Consider the following 17945-nt stretch of genomic DNA (forward strand, 5'->3'; position numbering starts at 1 on the left):
GGTTATTTGTTATCTTATTGTCTAATTTTTTGAGTTCTTTGTATACTCTGGATATTAGGGCTCTATCTGAAGTGTGAGGAGTAAAAATTTGTTCCCAGGAGGTAGGCTCCCTATTTACCTCTCTTATTGTTTCTCTTGCTGAGAAAAAACTTTTGAAAAGTCCCATTTGTTGATTCTTGTTATTAACTCTTGTGCTATGGGTGTCCTATTAAGGAATTTGGAGCCCGACCCCACAATATGTAGATCGGAGCCAACTTTTTCTTCCATCCGACGCAGAGTCTCTGATTTGATATCAATCTCCTTGATCCATTTAGAGTTGACTTTTGTGCATGGCGAGAAAAGGGATTCAGTTTCATTTTGTTGCATATGGATTTCCAGTTTTCCCAATACCATCTGTTGAAGATGCTATCCTTCCTCCATTGCATGCTTTTAGCCCCTTTATCAAATATAAGATAGTTGTAACTTTGTGGATTAGTCTCTGTGTCCTCTATTCTGTACCATTGGTCCACCCGCCTGTTCTGGTACCAGTACCATGCTGTTTTTATTACTATTGCTCTGTAATATAGTTTGAAATCTGGTATCGCTATACCACCTGATTCACACTTCCTGCTTAGAATTGTTTTTGCTATTTTGGGTCTTTTATTTTTCCATATGAATTTCACAATTGCTTTATGTATTTCTACAAGAAATGCCATTGGGATTTTGATTGGCATTGCTTTAAACCTATAGAGAACTTTTGGTAATATCGCCATTTTGATGATGTTAGTTCTGCCTATCCATGAACAAGGTATATTTTTCCATCTTCTAAGATCCTCTTCTATTTCTCTCTTTAGGGTTCTGTAGTTTTCATTGTATAGGTCTTTCACCTCTTTTGTTAGGTTGATTCCCAAGTATTTTATTTTTTTTTGAGGATATTGTGAATGGAGTGTTTTTCCTCATTTCCGTTTCAGAAGTTTTGTCGCTGATATAAAGAAATGCCTTTGATTTATGCGTGTTGATTTTATATCCTGCCACTTTGCTGAATTTATTAGTTCTAGTAGTTTCTTTGTAGACACTTTTGGGTCTTCTAGGTATAGAATCATGTCATCTGCAAATAGTGATAATTTATGTTCTTGTTTTCCTATTTTAATGCCTTTAATTTCTTTCATCTGTCTAATTGCTCTGGCCAGTGTTTCGAGAACTATATTGAATAGAAGTGGTGATAGGGGGCATCCCTGTCTTGTTCCAGATTTTAGAGGGAATGCCTTCAATTTTTCTCCATTCAGAATGATGCTAGCCTGAGGCTTAGCATAGATAGCTTTTACAATGTCAAGGTAAGTTCCTGTTATCCCTAGTTTTTCTAATGTTTTGAACATAAAGGGATGCTGTACTTTGTTGAATGCTTTTTCTGCATCTATCGAGATGATCATATGGTTCTTATCTTTAAGTCTATTGATGTGGTGAATAACATTTATTGATTTCCGTATATTGAACCATCCTTGCATCCCAGGGATGAATCCTACTTGATCATGGTGCACAATTTTTTTTGATGTGCCTTTGTATCCGATTCGCCAGAATTTTATTGAGGATTTTTGCATCTAGGTTCATTAGAGATATTGGTCTGTAGTTTTCTTTCTTTGAGGTGTCTTTGTCTGGTTTCGGAATCAGGGTGATGTTGGCCTCATAGAATGAATTTGTCAGAGCTCCCTCTTTTTCTATTTCCTGAAATAACTTGAAAAGTATTGGTATTCATTCTTCTTTAAAGGTTTTTTAAAAACTCTGCTGTATACCCATCCGGTCCTGGGCTTTTCTTGGTTGGAAGTCTTTTGATTGCTTCTTCTATTTCATCTATTGATATTGGTCTGTTTAAGTTGTGAGTATCCTCCTGACTCAGTCTGGGCAAATCATATGACTTAAGGAATTTATCGATGTCTTCACTATCATCTATTTTATTGGAATATAGGTTTTCAAAATAATTTCTAATTGTCTTCTGTATTTCTGAAGCGTGTGTTTTAATATTGGCTTTTTCATCCCGTATGTTAGTAATTTGAGTTCTCTCTCTTCTTCTCTTCGTTAGTATCGCTAGGGGTCTGTCGATCTTATTTATTTTTTTCAAAGAACCAACTTTTTGTTTTGTTAATTTTTTCAATAGTTTCTTTTGTTTCAATTTCATTGATTTCTGCTCTGATTTTAATTAATTCTTGCCTTCTGCTACATTTGCTGTTGTTTTGCTCTTCCTTTTCTAGGGCTTTGAGATGAAGTGTGAGCTCATTTATTTGTTGGTTTTTTCTTTTTTTGAGGAATGACCTCCAGGCGATGAATTTCCCTCTTAAAACTGCTTTCATTGTGTCCCATAGATTCCGATATGTTGTGTCTGTATTTTCATTTATCTCTAAGAATTTTTTGATTTCCTCCTTTATGTCTTCTGTAACCCATTGATCATTCAGTAACATATTGTTCATTTTCCATGTGATGTAGGATTTTTCCTTCCTTCTTTTATCATTGATTTCCAGTTTCATTCCATTATGATCTGATAAAGTGCATGGTATTATCTCCACCCCTTTATATTTCCTGAGGGTTGCCCTATGGCATAATATATGATCTATTTTTGAGAAGGATCTATGTGCTGCTGAGAAAAAAGTATATCCACTTGATGATGGTTGATATATTCTATATATGTCAGTTAAGTCTAGGTTATTGATTGTGATATTGAGGTCAATAGTTTCTTTATTCAACTTTTGTTTGGAGGATCTGTCCAATGGTGAGAGAGGTGTGTTGAAGTCATCCATGATTATTGTGTTGTGGTCTATTTGATTCTTGAACTTGAGAGTTTGTTTTATGAACGTCGCAGCGCCATTATTTGGTGCATAAATATTGATAATTATTACGTCTTTTTGGTGAATGATTCCTTTTAACAGTATATAATGTCCTTCCTTATCCCTTTTGATTAACTTAGTCTTGAAGTCGATTTTATTCGATATGACGATCCCTACTTGCTTATGAGGACCGTGTGCATGGTATATTTTTTTCCCAACCTTTCACCTTCAGCCTGTGTATGTCTTTTCCAATCAGATGTGTCTCCTGGAGGCAGCATATTGTTGTATTTGTTTTTTTAATCCATGTTACCAGCCTATGTCGCTTTATTGGAGAGTTTAAGCCATTAACATTTAGAGTTACTATTGATATATGGTTTGTACTTCCTGCCATGTTTGATTATTTATCTCTCTTTTTTTTTAATTTAGTTTGTTTCTCCATGATTAGCTTTCCCCCCGTCCTCTGTCTTTACCGAGGCACTTCCCGCTGATGGTTTTGATTATTGTTTTCCATTTCTTCCTCGTGTAGAGTTTTGCCCAAGACGCTTTGCAATGCTGGTTTTCTGGCTACAAATTCTTTTAGCTTTTGTTTATCATGAAAGATTTTTATTTTGTTGTCGTATCTGAAGCTTAATTTTGCTGGATACAGAATTCTTGGTTGGCATCCATTGTCTTTCAGTGTTTGAAATACGTTGTTCCAGGATCTTCTCACTTTCAGTGTCTGTGATAAAAAATCCGTTGTTAACCTTATTGGTTTACCCCTAAATGTAATCTGCCTCTTTTCTCTTGTAGCTTTTAATATTTTCTCTTTGTTCTGTATATTGGATATCTTCATAACAATGTGTCTTGGCGTTGGTCTACTGTGATTTTGTGTGCTCAGTGTCCTGTATGCATCTACAATTTGTATATCTGTTTCCTTTTTTATTTCTGGAAAGTTTTCTGTAATTATTTCATTCAACAAGTTACTCATTCCCTTGGCATGAATCTCTGTGCCTTCCTCTATCCCGATGACTCGTAAGTTTGTTTTTTTTAAGTTATCCCAAATCTCTTGGATGTTTTTCTTGTGATTTTTTTTACCAGCCTATCTGAGTTGGCTAGACTCTTTTCAAGATGATATATTTTGTCTTCATTATCTGACATTCTGGCTTCTACTTGCTCCACTATGTTAGTGATACTCTCAATTGAGTTTTTAATTTGGATTATCGTTTCCTTCATTTCTAGAATTATTGTTTGATTTTTTTTTTAGAATCTCTATCTCCTGATAAAAATGCTTAACTTCTTCTTTTATCTGTTTATGTAATTCATTTTCAATGTGATCTTTAAGGTTCCTTTCCATCTGTCTAAGGTGTTCCTTGAGTTCTTTATATGGCCATTTTTCTGATGACTCCAGGTCCTCCTGAATATTTAGGCTGTCCTTCATTGTTTGTACTCCTTTTCTTCCTTGCTTTTTTATGCTCATGATACGTCTTGTTCTGTTTGACTGCTGAGTTACTGTTTACTCTTATAAATTTATTTGATGCTTGGGAGGAGAGGTATTAGAAGGGAAGGGAAGAAGTCACTAATGAGAGTGAGTGTAGGCAGGTAGAATTCAAGAAAGGGGGAATAAGAAAATTGAAAAGAAATGAAAAGACAAAAGAAAAAAGTGAAAAGAAAGAAAGAAAAAACGAAAAAATAAAAATTTAAAACAAAAAAATGATAATAAACAAATGGAAATTAAAGTTTAAAAAGTAATAGTAATAATAATAGAATAAAAAGAATTAAAAAAATTGAAACCATTAATAAGAAAGTTGAAGAGCAACAACATCAACAACAAAAAGTGAAAATAAAATTTAAAAAAATACCAATAATAATCATTAAAAAAATAATAATAATAAATGCAGTCATAGAGCTCAATTAACTTCTCTTCCAGTAGGTGGGAACTGGGCCAGGCTTCTCTTCTTGATGGGTGGGAACCAATCACTGTTCCTCAGCTCTTCTTCCCAGACTGTGTGGGTCTCCAATCCTGAGTGCCTAGGGCCTTCTCTTGTGGTTCCTCAAGCCAGGCCCCGCTCACCTGTGAAGCTCGCCACAATACTGGCTACACGCCGGGTCTGCTGCTCCTGGGAGCCCTGTTTCCATGGATGCCTGGGCACAACCTTTCTGTTTGCCTCCCTCAGATCCTAAGTTTGTAGGGCTTGGGGCTGAGGACCCCCAGCGAATTTGTTTGCCCTCAGGTAGCAACTCCCCTGGTAGCTGGTACAAGGGACCTCTGTTGTCAGCCGAGGGATACCCTGGGTCTGACTATCGTGCTCAGTTGGCTTTTACCTCTGTGAGTTCAGGTGGGCCAACTAGTTATTTTAGCGGGATCATTAGTGCTGAGTCACTAGAAGCAGGCGAACCAGAACTAGAATGCAGACTGTTCGCCCGGGATTCCCTTCAGCTCAACAGTGCCTAGTGGTCCTGAGCGAACAGTATTTTGACAGTTTACTTCTCCCTATGCTCGCGCAGCTGAAGGGGTTAGAGACTTGATCTCTCCGCTTCCGCCGCCATGTTGGGTCACTTAGATTTTAAATTGTCACTCATCAGCTGTTCCATTTTACTCGGCAGCTCACTCTCCCGGTGAAGAGTCTGCTCTATGGTGCTCCGCGGGAAGCGGCGGTGGCGGCGGCGGCGCGGTCGCGGCCCAGCTGTGGCCTTCGGGACCCCCGGGGAGGGGGTGCGGCTGGGGGAGGGGAGGCAGCACCTCGGGGCCGCGCGGGCTGGGTACCGGACACACGGGAGAGCGGGCGGGGTGGGGGAAAGAAATTGAGATCTAGATTTAGGGACTGAGCGTGGGAGGAGAGACGGCGGGGGAGAAGCAAAGCGGAAAGGCGGAGAGGAGAAGGAGAAGGGGCCGAGGGAGCTGGGCAGCTCGGGCTGCAGCCTTACTGCTCGCGCTGAAGTCGTGATGGACTCACTCCACCTTGGCTGGAGTCATGGCGGATTCACTCCACCTAGGCCCCTTTCTTGACACGGTGCTGAGTCTTTGTCGACAGATCTCCTTTAATGATCTTTACTTCATCTTTTAAGACGCGGTAACATATGCTGCGGGCGCGGAGCACGGAGCGGCTTACTCACTTCCCGCCGCCATCTTCCACAATCTTATTGGTCTATTTAAATTGTGTATATCATTCCCGATTCAATTTGGGCAAATGATATGACTTAAGAAATTTGTCGATGCTTTCGATATTTTCTATTTTATTGGAGTTCAAGTTTTCAAAATAATTTCTAATTATTTTCTGTATTTTTGCAGTGTCTGTTGTAATGTTACCTTTTTCTTCATGTATGTTAGTAATTTGAGTTTTCTGTCTCCTTCTCTTCGTTAGCATAGCTAAGGGTCTGTCAATTTTATTTTTTTTCAAAGAACCAACTTTTTGTTTTGTCAATTTTTTTCAGTTGTTCCTTTTGTTTCAATTTCATTGATTTCAGCTCTAATTTTAATTATTTCCCTCTTCTGCTTTTGGTGTTTATTTGTTCTTTCTCTCTGGCTTTGAGATGTATGTAAGGTTATTTATTTGTTAACTTTTTCTTCTTTTAAGGAATGAACTCCATGCAATGAACTTTCCCCTTAGTACTGCTTTCATAGTGTCCCAGAGATTTTGATATGTTGTGTTCGTGTTCTCTTTTACCTCTAAGAATATTTTAATCTCCTCCTTAATGTCTTTTGCAACCCATTGTCCATTCAGTAGCATGTTATTTAGTCTCCGGGTGTTGGAGTAATTTTTATTTTTTATTTTGTCATTGATTTCTAATTTCATTCCATTGTGATCTGATAAAATTCGTGGTAGTATCTCTACTTTTTTGTATTTTTGAAGAGTTGCTTTGTGGCATAATGTATGGTCTATTTTAGAGAAAGATCCATGTGCTACTGAGAAGAAAGTGTATTCCCTCATTGATGGATGAAATATTCTATATATGTCTGGCAAGTATATGTTATTGATTGTATTATTGAGTTCTATAGTTTCTTTTTTCAGGTTTTGTTTGGATAATTCATCCAGTGGTGAAGAGGTGTGTTAAAGTCACCCAGAATTATTATATTGTGGTCTGTTTGACTCTGGAACTTGAGAAGAGTTTTTTGATGAACATAGATGTTCCATTGCTTGGGGCATATGTATTTATAATTATCATGTCTTGTTGGTGTATGGTTCCCTTGAGCAGTATGAAATCTCCTTCTTTAAGCTATGTTAACCAAAAAGGGATAAAGTCTCCATTTTTGGTGTGAGGATGGAAACCCCTACTTGTTTCCGCAGACCATGTGAGTAGTGTGATTTTTCCCAATCTTTCACCTTCAGTCTGTGGATGTTTTTTTCTATGAGATTAGTCTCTTGGAGATAGCATAATGTTGGGTCTTTTTAAAAAATCCAATCTGTCAGTTTCTGTCTTTTGATTGGTGAGTTTAGGCCATTAATATTCAGGGTTATTATTGAGACATGATTTGTATTCCCAGCCATTTTTGTTTATTTTTCTTATTTAGTTTGACTTGGTTTCCCCTTTGATTAGTTTTTCCTTTATTATAATACCTCCCTCTGCTGATTTTCATTTCCTCCTCGTGGAATGTTTTGGTGAGGATGTTCTGCAGGGCAGGCTTTCTAGTTGTAAATTATTTTTTCTTTTGTTTATCATGGAAGGCTTTTATTTCATCATCAAATCTAGTTTTGCTGGATATAAGATTCTTGGTTGGCATCCATTTTCTTTCAGAGCTTGATATATGTTGTTCCAAGATCTTCTAATTTTTAGAGTCTAGGTTGAAAAATCTGCATATAATTTAATTGGTTTCCTCTTATATGTAATCTGATTCCTTTCTTTTGTGACTTTTATAATTCTCTCCTTTATGCTAGGCATTTTCATTATAATGTGCCTTGATGTGAATTTATTGTGATTTTGTACATTTGGCATCTTGTAGGCTTCTTAAATTTGGTTTTCCAATTCATTCTCCATGTTTGGAAAGTTTTTTGATATTATTTCATTGAATAGATTGTTTATTCCTTTTGTTTGGAACTCTATTCTTTCCTCTGTCACAATAACTCTTTTAATTTGGTCTTTTTATGCTATTCCATATTTCTTGAATGTTCTGCTCATGGTTTCTTACCATTTTCTTCACAGTGTGGTCTATATTCTTTTCAGCTTATGTATTTTGTCTTCATTATCTGAGGTCCTATCTTCCAAGTGGTCTACTCTGTTGGTGATGCTTTCATTTGAACTTTTAATTTGGTTTATTGTTTCTTTCATTTCACGATTTTGAAATTAAAATGGTTTTTTTTTTCAGGACCTTTATCTCCTTATTAAAGTAATCTTTTATTTCTGTACTTGCTTATGTAGCTCTTTGTAGAAATGATCTTTTACTGCCTGTATTTGTTCTCTTATATCATCCTTTAATTCACAGAACATTTTAATTATGTTCATTCTGAACTCCTCAGTCATTTCTTTTGCTGTGCTGGCCATGGACTCTAATAATGTAGCATGTTGGTTTGTTTGGCACACTTTCTTCCCTTGTTTTTTCATGTTGTTTATGTCTCTTCCCTTCTAGCACTGTGGATTCAAGGTGTTATCATTTTTACCCCATATGCTTATAGTGCTCCTGCAGGGTTCCGATGCCTCTCCTTTAAGGAGGGGAAGAACAATGTTAACAGATCCCAAATACAAACACTATATAACCTTAAACCTAGTAGTTGCTATTAAGATATTTACAGCTTGGTCACAATATACAGAAATGGTGAGTTCAATTATTATCTTTAATATAAACTGTAGGTTTGCAAAAGGGTTTACAGTTTCTGATGATGGACAAAGAACCGGGGGTGAGGTGTACGATGAGATTTTGGGAGGGGGTAGGAGGTAAGGATTTAGTTATTAGAGTTTAGGAAGTGTGAAAGAGGACTCTAAAGAAGATGGTTAGTAGTAGGCGAAGAGGAAGTGATTTTAGGTAGACAAGTAAGTGGGAAGATAGTAGAGTATACAAAACATCAATATTAAGAAAAATAAAAAATGTAAAATAGGAGAAGAGATTATACTACACAACTGTAATATACTATTAGACATCCTAGTCCTCAGTATCCTAATTCGTGCAAAGTACTTGGTTTCACATGTGTTGGGGATATGAGGGCAGGAGAATAGAGAGGGAGAGGGAAAAAAAAAAAAACCTCGAATGAAGAAACAAGGATTTTTTTTGGGGGGGATAGAGATCAGTATCTTTCCTGCTTCCCTCCTCATCCAATAGGTGGGGTTGTCTCTGGTTTGCTGGTATCTCCACCCTCAGGATGCTGAAGGTTACCAGGTTGGGAGGGGTGGTCTTGGGTGCAGGGCACCTGGAAGTGGGTTATGGCATCTACCTGTCCCCTATGGGACACCTCACCCCAAGGTTCTCCTTTCGGGTCCACTTATGTGATGTGGGCATCTGGTCTTATCTCCTTATATCTCATGTAGGCCTCACAGTTCCTGCTCTCTAGTTTCTAAATTGTATCTCACTCATCCTCTCCCTTTCTACTTCCTAACTGGAGACCTTTCTCTCCTGAGGCCTTGTTGGTGCTAAGCATCTGTCTTGGAGAGCTGTTTTGTATTGGCCAGTCACTGTGCCGTTATTGGCTGCCAGGGAAAGGGGGATTATAGGTACCTTCCCAGCTGGAGTTCAAAACTGGGAGTTGCCCCAACTAAAGGTGGCAACAAAGGTGACCCAAGATGGAGGCAGCTACTTTCAGGGTTGGGGAGTCAGATCGGGTTGGGGGAGCGGGTGATGTCATTGGGTGATGATGTGTTCAGAGATTCAGCTCTGTGGCATGCAGTATTGTGGCTGTCAGTGTTTTAAGAGCCTGTGCTATGTCTCCTGGTGCAGGCAGGCTTCCGTGCATAGGGGACTATGGCAGTCTTTTCAGAGTTCCAAGGTGGAGGATACCGGGGGAGCCCCATGTTGGTAGATGAGGGTCCACAAGGGAGTGGCAGCCAGAGTTTTTATGTGTGGGTAGCAGTTGGATGGTCCTGTGTGTGATTGGCATCTGGGATTCCTGTACAGATAGATGGCATCTGGGATTCCTGTACAGATAGATAGTAAGGAGTCCTGCCCAGGTGCTGATGCTGGTGCTTCTACTGGGGCACCAGGGAGCCCTGCGTGAGCAAGTAGTCGGGGGCTCTGCTCTGATGCTGAGTGAGGCCTGGAGCCCTGTGCTGCACGGTGGCCATGATTCCTGGGCTGGTACAGCTGTGGGGGTCCTCTATCACTCCCAGTGAAACAGTATTCCCACTACTTTAATCACAGAGCGACACAGAATGCTGCTTCCCTTTAGCCCGCCATCTTGGATCTCCCATATTTCCTATTTTAAATGAATACTAATGACTTTTAGGATTCTTTCTTCACAGGCTGCTTTGTACCGCCTCAGTGGAGACTGGAATCCCTTACACATTGACCCTAACTTTGCTAGCCTTGCAGGTGAGTTGATAGTCTGTATCAATGAAGAATGTTAGCTACTGCTACTTATGACAGGTAATTTGAGTAACATTTTTTAAAAAAGATCTCTTATTATATTTATGCTAAAGATCCATCTAACTAAAAATATTTTTTAAAACTAGATATGGAAGTAGTGTTCGGAAAATGATATACTTGAAATTCAGGTTATGGTCGAGTGAACTCCTGCTAGTGTAAGATCTAGAATAGGACTATGGGGAAGGCTAAGTTAACATAAAGGACAAGGATATTTCTTAGAAGAGAGCAATGACAGGGAGGAATCAACAGTGTACACAGATTTTGAAATAGATCACCATGGGTGATTTCATGTCACAATTAAAACTAATAATTCTTTTTTCCCCCCCAGATCTCACATCCTTTTCTTCTTTATTAATTTCATGATTTTCTATCAGAAACCATTATTTGCAAAAAATATTTTCCATGTTTCTTAAAATAGATGGTATAGTTCAGGCTAATTTAAAAACTATTTTAAAAATCCTGAATTAACTTGGTACTTGTTCTCTTTTTTTTTTTTTTTTAACATGAGATTGTCTATATCCACCTAAATTCTGTATTTTTTTTTAGGCTTTGAGAAGCCCATATTACACGGATTATGTACCTTTGGATTTTCTGCCAGGCATGTTTTACGGCAGTTTGCGGATAATGATGTGTCAAGGTTCAAGGCAATTAAGGTATATGAACATTATTATGTAATTTGAATATTAGTTCTTTATTTTCTATAATTAAAGAAGTTTAGTGTTTAAAATAAGTAGTATATTGCAACAATAGACATTTTAAGTATTTCATTGAGTTGGCAGTCTGCACATTTTCCTTTTGTAGCTATAAATAGCTGTTTTACCCATGCACCACAAAGGATATCCTATATGTTTTTTTTTTTTTAATTGCTTTTATTTTTTTAAATACATGACAACGGAATGCATCACAATTCTTATTACACATATGAACACCATTTTTCATATCTCTGTATATAAAATATTAATTGGATTATTTTATAAATTAGGTGTATACATAGATATCAGCATCTGTTTTAAAGATTTTCATTTTTCTGTTTTGTAATTTGCGTTAATTTAACAGAAAATGTAAAGTAGCTGTATTTGAACTCTAATAAACACGCTTTCTGTAATGTGATGGCTGCATATTATTTTTAGTTTTTATACTTTCAAATGTTTATCCATTTTAAATAAAATATCCATGCTCTCAGTATTTTTGCATAAAGTCAAAAGATGTACACTTAAAAGTTTTTGAAGGTACTCGATATTGCCTTAAATATTTTATTAGTTTATACCCCATGCAGTAGTGAAAATGCATTTTCTGATGTCTTGCCCTCGATAACATTGTTTTCATGCTCTTTAGTATCGCTATGTTTAATTATCTAATTGTGTACATATTCAATGAAATAATATAGAAAATTATGAACTAGTAAGAATTACTTTGCTTTATATACCAGTCAGGCCTTATACCCTGACTTAGACCATGTTTAACTCTTTAAGTACCTGTGGTTGTTATGTATGTAACTCACCTAATGATTATGGTTTTGTTTCTTGATTTGTCAAGATACTTCGTAGTATCTTGATTCAAATTGATTCAATATTTGAAAGAATTTTAGCTTATTAATGCAGTATCTATAGTATTTCTCTACTAATTTGTTGATAGTTTGAGTGTAAATATTTTTAAGCCTCTATTTTCTTTATGCTCTCTAACCACCCTAGTTTCCCCTCCCTAGTATAATAGTTTTATTTTAGAAGGACTTTTAACCCCCACTTTCTTTCCCCTCTCCCTAAAAGACTCGTTTTGCAAAACCAGTATATCCGGGACAAACTCTACAAACTGAAATGTGGAAGGAAGGAAACAGGATTCATTTTCAAACTAAGGTATGAATAATAAAGGTACTTTGCTCCTGATAGCTTTTGTTGTTGTTATTAGTAGTATGGATGTGAGAAAAAACAGATATTTTTATCAATAGTATCTTTGAATTTTTTTTTTAGCATTGTAGTTATACATGGAATTTGATTCACTTTATTTTAGTTCTAAAGTAATTTTGCCTAGATAGAGACAAAACTAATTTCCTACAGAACAATAAGATTCTGTTTTTTTTATTTTTTTTTTTCTGGACAGAAATCATATATCTTGATTATAAAAAAATTCACACATTGCAATGTAGTCTGGGCCTAATGAATTCATTTAGTCCCAGATGTGGAACACCTATAAAAACTTAATATTGGGTAACAAATAACATCACTTATGGTAACTTTGAAAGAATATTTGAATATTTACTGTGTTTGCATAATTGGAAAATCTGAGCTTAATCATTTAATACATAACAAAGCAAATAATAGTATATCTCCCTATAGAGTTAATTTTGGAATTAGCAATGTTCCACTAAAAGAGAAAAAGGACATGCAATCACTGTTTTATTTGTGAGATTTAAAAAAAAATTATGCAGGTGTGATGATGCACATCTGTAATTCTAGCTACTTGGGAGACTGAGGCAGAAGATTACAAGTTTGAGCCAGCCTAGGGAAATACTGAGAACCCTGTCTCAAAAAAAGAAAAAAAAAAAAAAAAGCTGAGGATTTAGCTTAGTGGTAGAGCACTTGCCTAACATGTGCAAGGCCCTGGATTTGATTGCTACTACCACAAAGCAAAAACAAAACCCTCAAACTGTCTGGTCATTTTGTACTACATAGAGCAGGTTTAACAACTCTCTTAACTGTAAATAGGCTGTACTATAAACTTTAAAATGCATTACAACTCTGTATTGAAATACAAGAGAATCTAGGTTCTTAAGAAAATCTTGATGTCATAGTTTGCTCATGGCCACATAGTAAGTGGTTGAGCTGAGGTATAAACCCAGGTCAGCCTGACTCTAGGAAGAACAAGCACCCTCTTTTAACTATCTTATTTTTTACATTCAAATTGATAACTTTGAAAAATTTTGCTTATATGATTGCTTTAGTCCTAATTTCTTCCTGATGCTTATACTGTTTTCCTGCCTAATCTATGCATATATTCTTTTCAAATTCTTCCTGTTTTAAGGACTTCAAGTTCTTCAAGTTTCTTAGAGGCAGTCTCTTACTCCTCCCCTCTTTCCAACCCATATGTACACACAGTTACTATCTGTGCCACATATTCTAGAGCCCTCTTGTTCTCTAATTGTTTTGTGTAAGTTTAATTTTTCAGATAAGGTTATGAACTAAAGTGTTGAGCACCACGACTGTATCATCAAACAGTGCTAGCAGTGAACAGTACATACATTTCTGTGAATAAAAACTTAACAGACCAAGAAGTCATTCTTGCAGTTTTAAGCATGCCTTCTTATCCTTTCAGTATACTTGTTATTTTCCCCATAGTGATTAGAGATACTCTTTTTATTACTAATATATATAAGACTCCTTCCTTCCTGTTACATTTAAACCAATGTTTTAAAGTGCTGTGCTTGACTTGTTTGAGAAAGTACTTTACTAATATGCATTTTGTTCATTTTTTGTCTCTTTTCGTACTTTTCACTATATTTAATTTGAAGTAGAATGAACAAAATTATTTTTTTCTCTAAAGTAGGAAGGGAAGTAATTAAGAGAAAATGAGTTTTTTTAAAAATACACGGCAGCAGGGAATGCATTACAATTCATATTACACATATAGAGCACAATTTTTCAAATCTCTGTATATAAACTATGTTCATGCCAATTTATGCCTTTATACATGTACCTTGGGTTTTTTTTTTCATTACAATTCTTTTTTTTTATTATTAGTTGTTCAAAACATTACACAGTTCTTGATTGTTAAAAATCGAAGTTTTAATAAGTGCTTCCTTAAACTTATTGGTATTGATACAAAAGGATAGGATAATTTCTGTGAAATAGCCCTTGGAATAATTAATGACTTGTTATCTAGAATTAATACTTTTAAAAAGACCACTATGGAAAGGCCCTAGAGAGGGAAAGCAAAACCTTTTCTCAAAAATAGACCATATATTATGCCATACGGCAACCCTCAGTAAATATAAAGGGGTTATAATACCATGCATTTTATCTGATCATAATGGAATGAAACTGGAAATCAATGATAAAAGAAGGAAGGAAAAATCCTACATCACATGGAAAATGAACAATATGTTACTGAATGATCAATGGGTTACAGAAGACATAAAGGAGGAAATCAAAAAATTCTTAGAGATAAATGAAAATACAGACACAACATGTCGGAATCTATGAGACACAATGAAAGCAGTTTTAAGCGGAAAATTCATCGCCTGGTGGTCATTCCTCAAAAAAAGAAAAAACCAACAAATAAATGAGCTCACACTTCATCTCAAAGCCCTAGAAAAGGAAGAGCAAAACAACAGCAAATGTAGCAGAAGGCAAGAAATAATTAAAATCAGAGCAGAAATCAATGAAATTGAAACAAAAGAAACTATTGAAAAAATTAACAAAACTAAAAGTTGCTTCTTCGAAAAAATAAATAAGATGGACAGACCTTTAGCCATGCTAACGAAGAGAAGAAGAGAGAGAACTGAAATTACTAACATACGGGATGAAAAAGGCAATATCACAACAGATGCTACAGAAATACAGAAGACAATTAGAAATTATTTTGAAAACCTATATTCCAATAAAATAGAAGATAGTGAAGACATCGATAAATTTCTTAAGTCATATGATTTGCCCAGACTGAGTCAGGAGGATACACACAATTTGAACATACCAATATCAATGGATGAAATTGAAGAAGCCATCAAAAGACTACTAACCAAGAAAAGCCCAGGACCGGATGGGTATACAGCGGAGTTCTACAAAACCTTTAAAGAAGAATTAATACCAATACTTTTCAAGTTATTTCAGGAAATAGAAAAAGAGGGAGCTCTGACAAATTCATTCTATGAGGCCAACATCACCCTGATTCCGAAACCAGACAAAGACACCTCAAAGAAAGAAAACTACAGACCAATATCTCTAATGAACCTAGATGCAAAAATCCTCAATAAAATCCTGGCGAATTGAATACAAAAACACATCAAAAAACTTGTGCACCATGATCAAGTAGATTTCATCCCTTAGATGCAAGGATTGTTCAATATGCGGAAATCAATAAATGTTATTCATGACATCAATAGACTTAAAGATAAGAACCATATGATCATCTCTATAGACGCAGAGAAAGCATTCGACAAAGTACAGCATCCCTTTATGTTCAAAACATTAGAAAAACTAGGGATAACAGGAACTTACCTTGACATTGTAAAAGCTATCTATGCTAAGCCTCAGGCTAGCATCATTCTGAATGGACAAAAGTTAAAGGCATTCCCTCTAAAATCTGGAACAAGACAGGGATGCCCTCTATCACCACTTCTATTCAATATAGTTCTCGAAACACTGGCCAGAGCAATTAGACAGACGAAAGAAATTAAAGGCATGAAAATAGGAAAAGAAGAACTTAAATTATCACTATTTGCAGATGACATGATTCTATACCTAGAAGACCCAAAAGTGTCTACAAAGAAACTACTAGAACTAATAAATGAATTCAGCAAAGTGGCAGGATATAAAATCAACACGCATAAATCAAAGGCATTTCTTTATATCAGCGACAAAACTTCTGAAACGGAAATGAGGAAAAACACTCCATTCACAATATCCTCAAAAAAAATAAAATACTTGGGAATCAACCTAACAAAAGAGGTGAAAGATTTATACAATGAAAACTACAGAACCCTAAAGAGAGAAGTAGAAGAAGATCTTAGAAGATGGAAAAATATACCCTGTTCATGGATAGGCAGAACTAACATCATCAAAATCGCGATATTACCAAAAGTTCTCTATAGGTTTAATGCAATGCCAATCAAAATCCCAACGGCATTTCTTGTAGAAATAGATAAAGCAATCATGAAATTCTTATGGAAAAATAAAAGACCCAGAATAGCAAAAGCAATTCTAAGCAGGAAGTGTGAATCAGGCGGTATAGCGATACCAGATTTCAAACTATATTACAGAGCAATAGTGACAAAAACAGCATGGTACTGGTATCAAAATAGGCGGGTGGACCAATGGTACAGAATAGAGGACACAGAGACTAATCCACAAAGTTACAACTATCTTATATTTGATAAAGGGGCTAAAAGCATGCAATGGAGGAAGGATAGCATCTTCAACAAATGGTGTTGGGAAAACTGGAAATCCATATGCAACAAAATGAAACTGAATCCCTTTTCTCGCCATGCACAAAAGTTAACTCAAAATGGATCAAGGAGCTTGATATCAAATCAGACTCTGCGTCGGATGGAAGAAAAAGTTGGCTCCGATCTACATATTGTGGGGTCGGGCTCCAAATTCCTTAATAGGACACCCATAGCACAAGAGTTAATAACAGGAATCAACAAATGGGACTTACTTAAACTAAAAAGTTTTTTCTCAGCAAGAGAAACAATAAGAGAGGTAAATAGGGAGCCTACATCCTGGGAACAAATTTTTACTCCTCACACTTCAGATAGAGCCCTAATATCCAGAGTATACAAAGAACTCAAAAAATTAGACAATAAGATAACAAATAACCCAATCAACAAATGGGCCAAGGACCTGAATAGACACTTCTCAGAGGAGGATATACAATCAATCACCAAGTACATGAAAAAATGCTCACCATCTCTAGCAGTCAGAGAAATGCAAATCAAAACCACCCTAAGATACCATCTCACTCCAGTAAGATTGGCAGCCACTATGAAGTCAAACAACAACAAGTGCTGGCGAGGATGTGGAGAAAAGGGTACTCTTGTACATTGCTGGTGGGACTGCAAATTGGTGCAGCCAATTTGGAAAGCAGTTTGGAGATTCCTGGGAAAGATGGGAATGGAACCACCATTTGACCCTGCTATTGCCCTTCTCGGACTATTCCCTGAAGACCTTAAAAGAGCATGCTACAGGGATACTGCCACATCGATGTTCATAGCAGGACAATTCACAATAGTTAAACTGTGGAACCAACCCAGATGCCCTTCAATAGATGAATGGATAAAAAAAAAAGTGGCATCTATACACAATGGAGTACTATGCAGCAATAAAAAATGACAAAATCATAGAATTTGCAGGGAAATGGATGGCACTAGAGCAGATTATGCTTAGTGAAGCTAGCCAATCCCTAAAAAACAAATACCAAATGTCTTCTTTGATATAATGAGAGCAACTATGAACAGAGCAGGGAGGAAGAGCAGGAAGAAAAGATTAACATTAAACAGAGACATGAGATGGGAGGGAAAGGGAGAGAAAAGGGAAATTGCATGGAAATGAAGGGAGACCCTCATTGCTATACAAAATTACATATAAGGGGTTGTGAGGGGAATGGGAAAATAAACAAGGAGAGAAATGAATTACAGTAGATGGGGTAGAGAGAGAAGATGGGAGGGGAGGGGAGCGGGGATAGTAGGGGATAGGAAAGGTAGCAGAATACAACAATTACTAATGAGGCATTATGTAAAATTGTGGATGTGTAACTGACGTGATTCTGCAATCTGCATTTGGGGTAAAATTGGGGGTTCATAACCCATTTCAATCTAATGTAGGAAATATGATATGTCAAGAGCTTTGTAATGTTGTGAACAACCAATAAAAAAAATAAAATTAAAAAAAAATCCAAAAAAAAAAGAATTAAAAAGACCACTATGATCTGTTTCTAGCCATTTTTATTCCATA

The 17945-nt window shown here is 36.4% G+C and overlaps 1 protein-coding gene across 1 annotated transcript in view; it reads left to right on the forward strand.

Annotated features, from left to right (window-relative positions):
* Positions 1-17945, forward strand: part of HSD17B4 (hydroxysteroid 17-beta dehydrogenase 4) — a 101775-nt gene that overhangs the window by 70448 nt on the left and 13382 nt on the right. The window contains exons 18-20 of the mRNA XM_081281713.1: positions 10158-10227; positions 10828-10934; positions 12048-12134. Coding sequence (XP_081137839.1) covers positions 10158-10227; positions 10828-10934; positions 12048-12134 — 264 coding nt within the window. The remainder of the gene's footprint in view (positions 1-10157; positions 10228-10827; positions 10935-12047; positions 12135-17945) is intronic.

Source organism: Spermophilus citellus (genome assembly GCF_964194105.1).
Source record: "Spermophilus citellus genome assembly, chromosome: 1".
Lineage (NCBI taxonomy): Eukaryota > Metazoa > Chordata > Mammalia > Rodentia > Sciuridae > Spermophilus > Spermophilus citellus.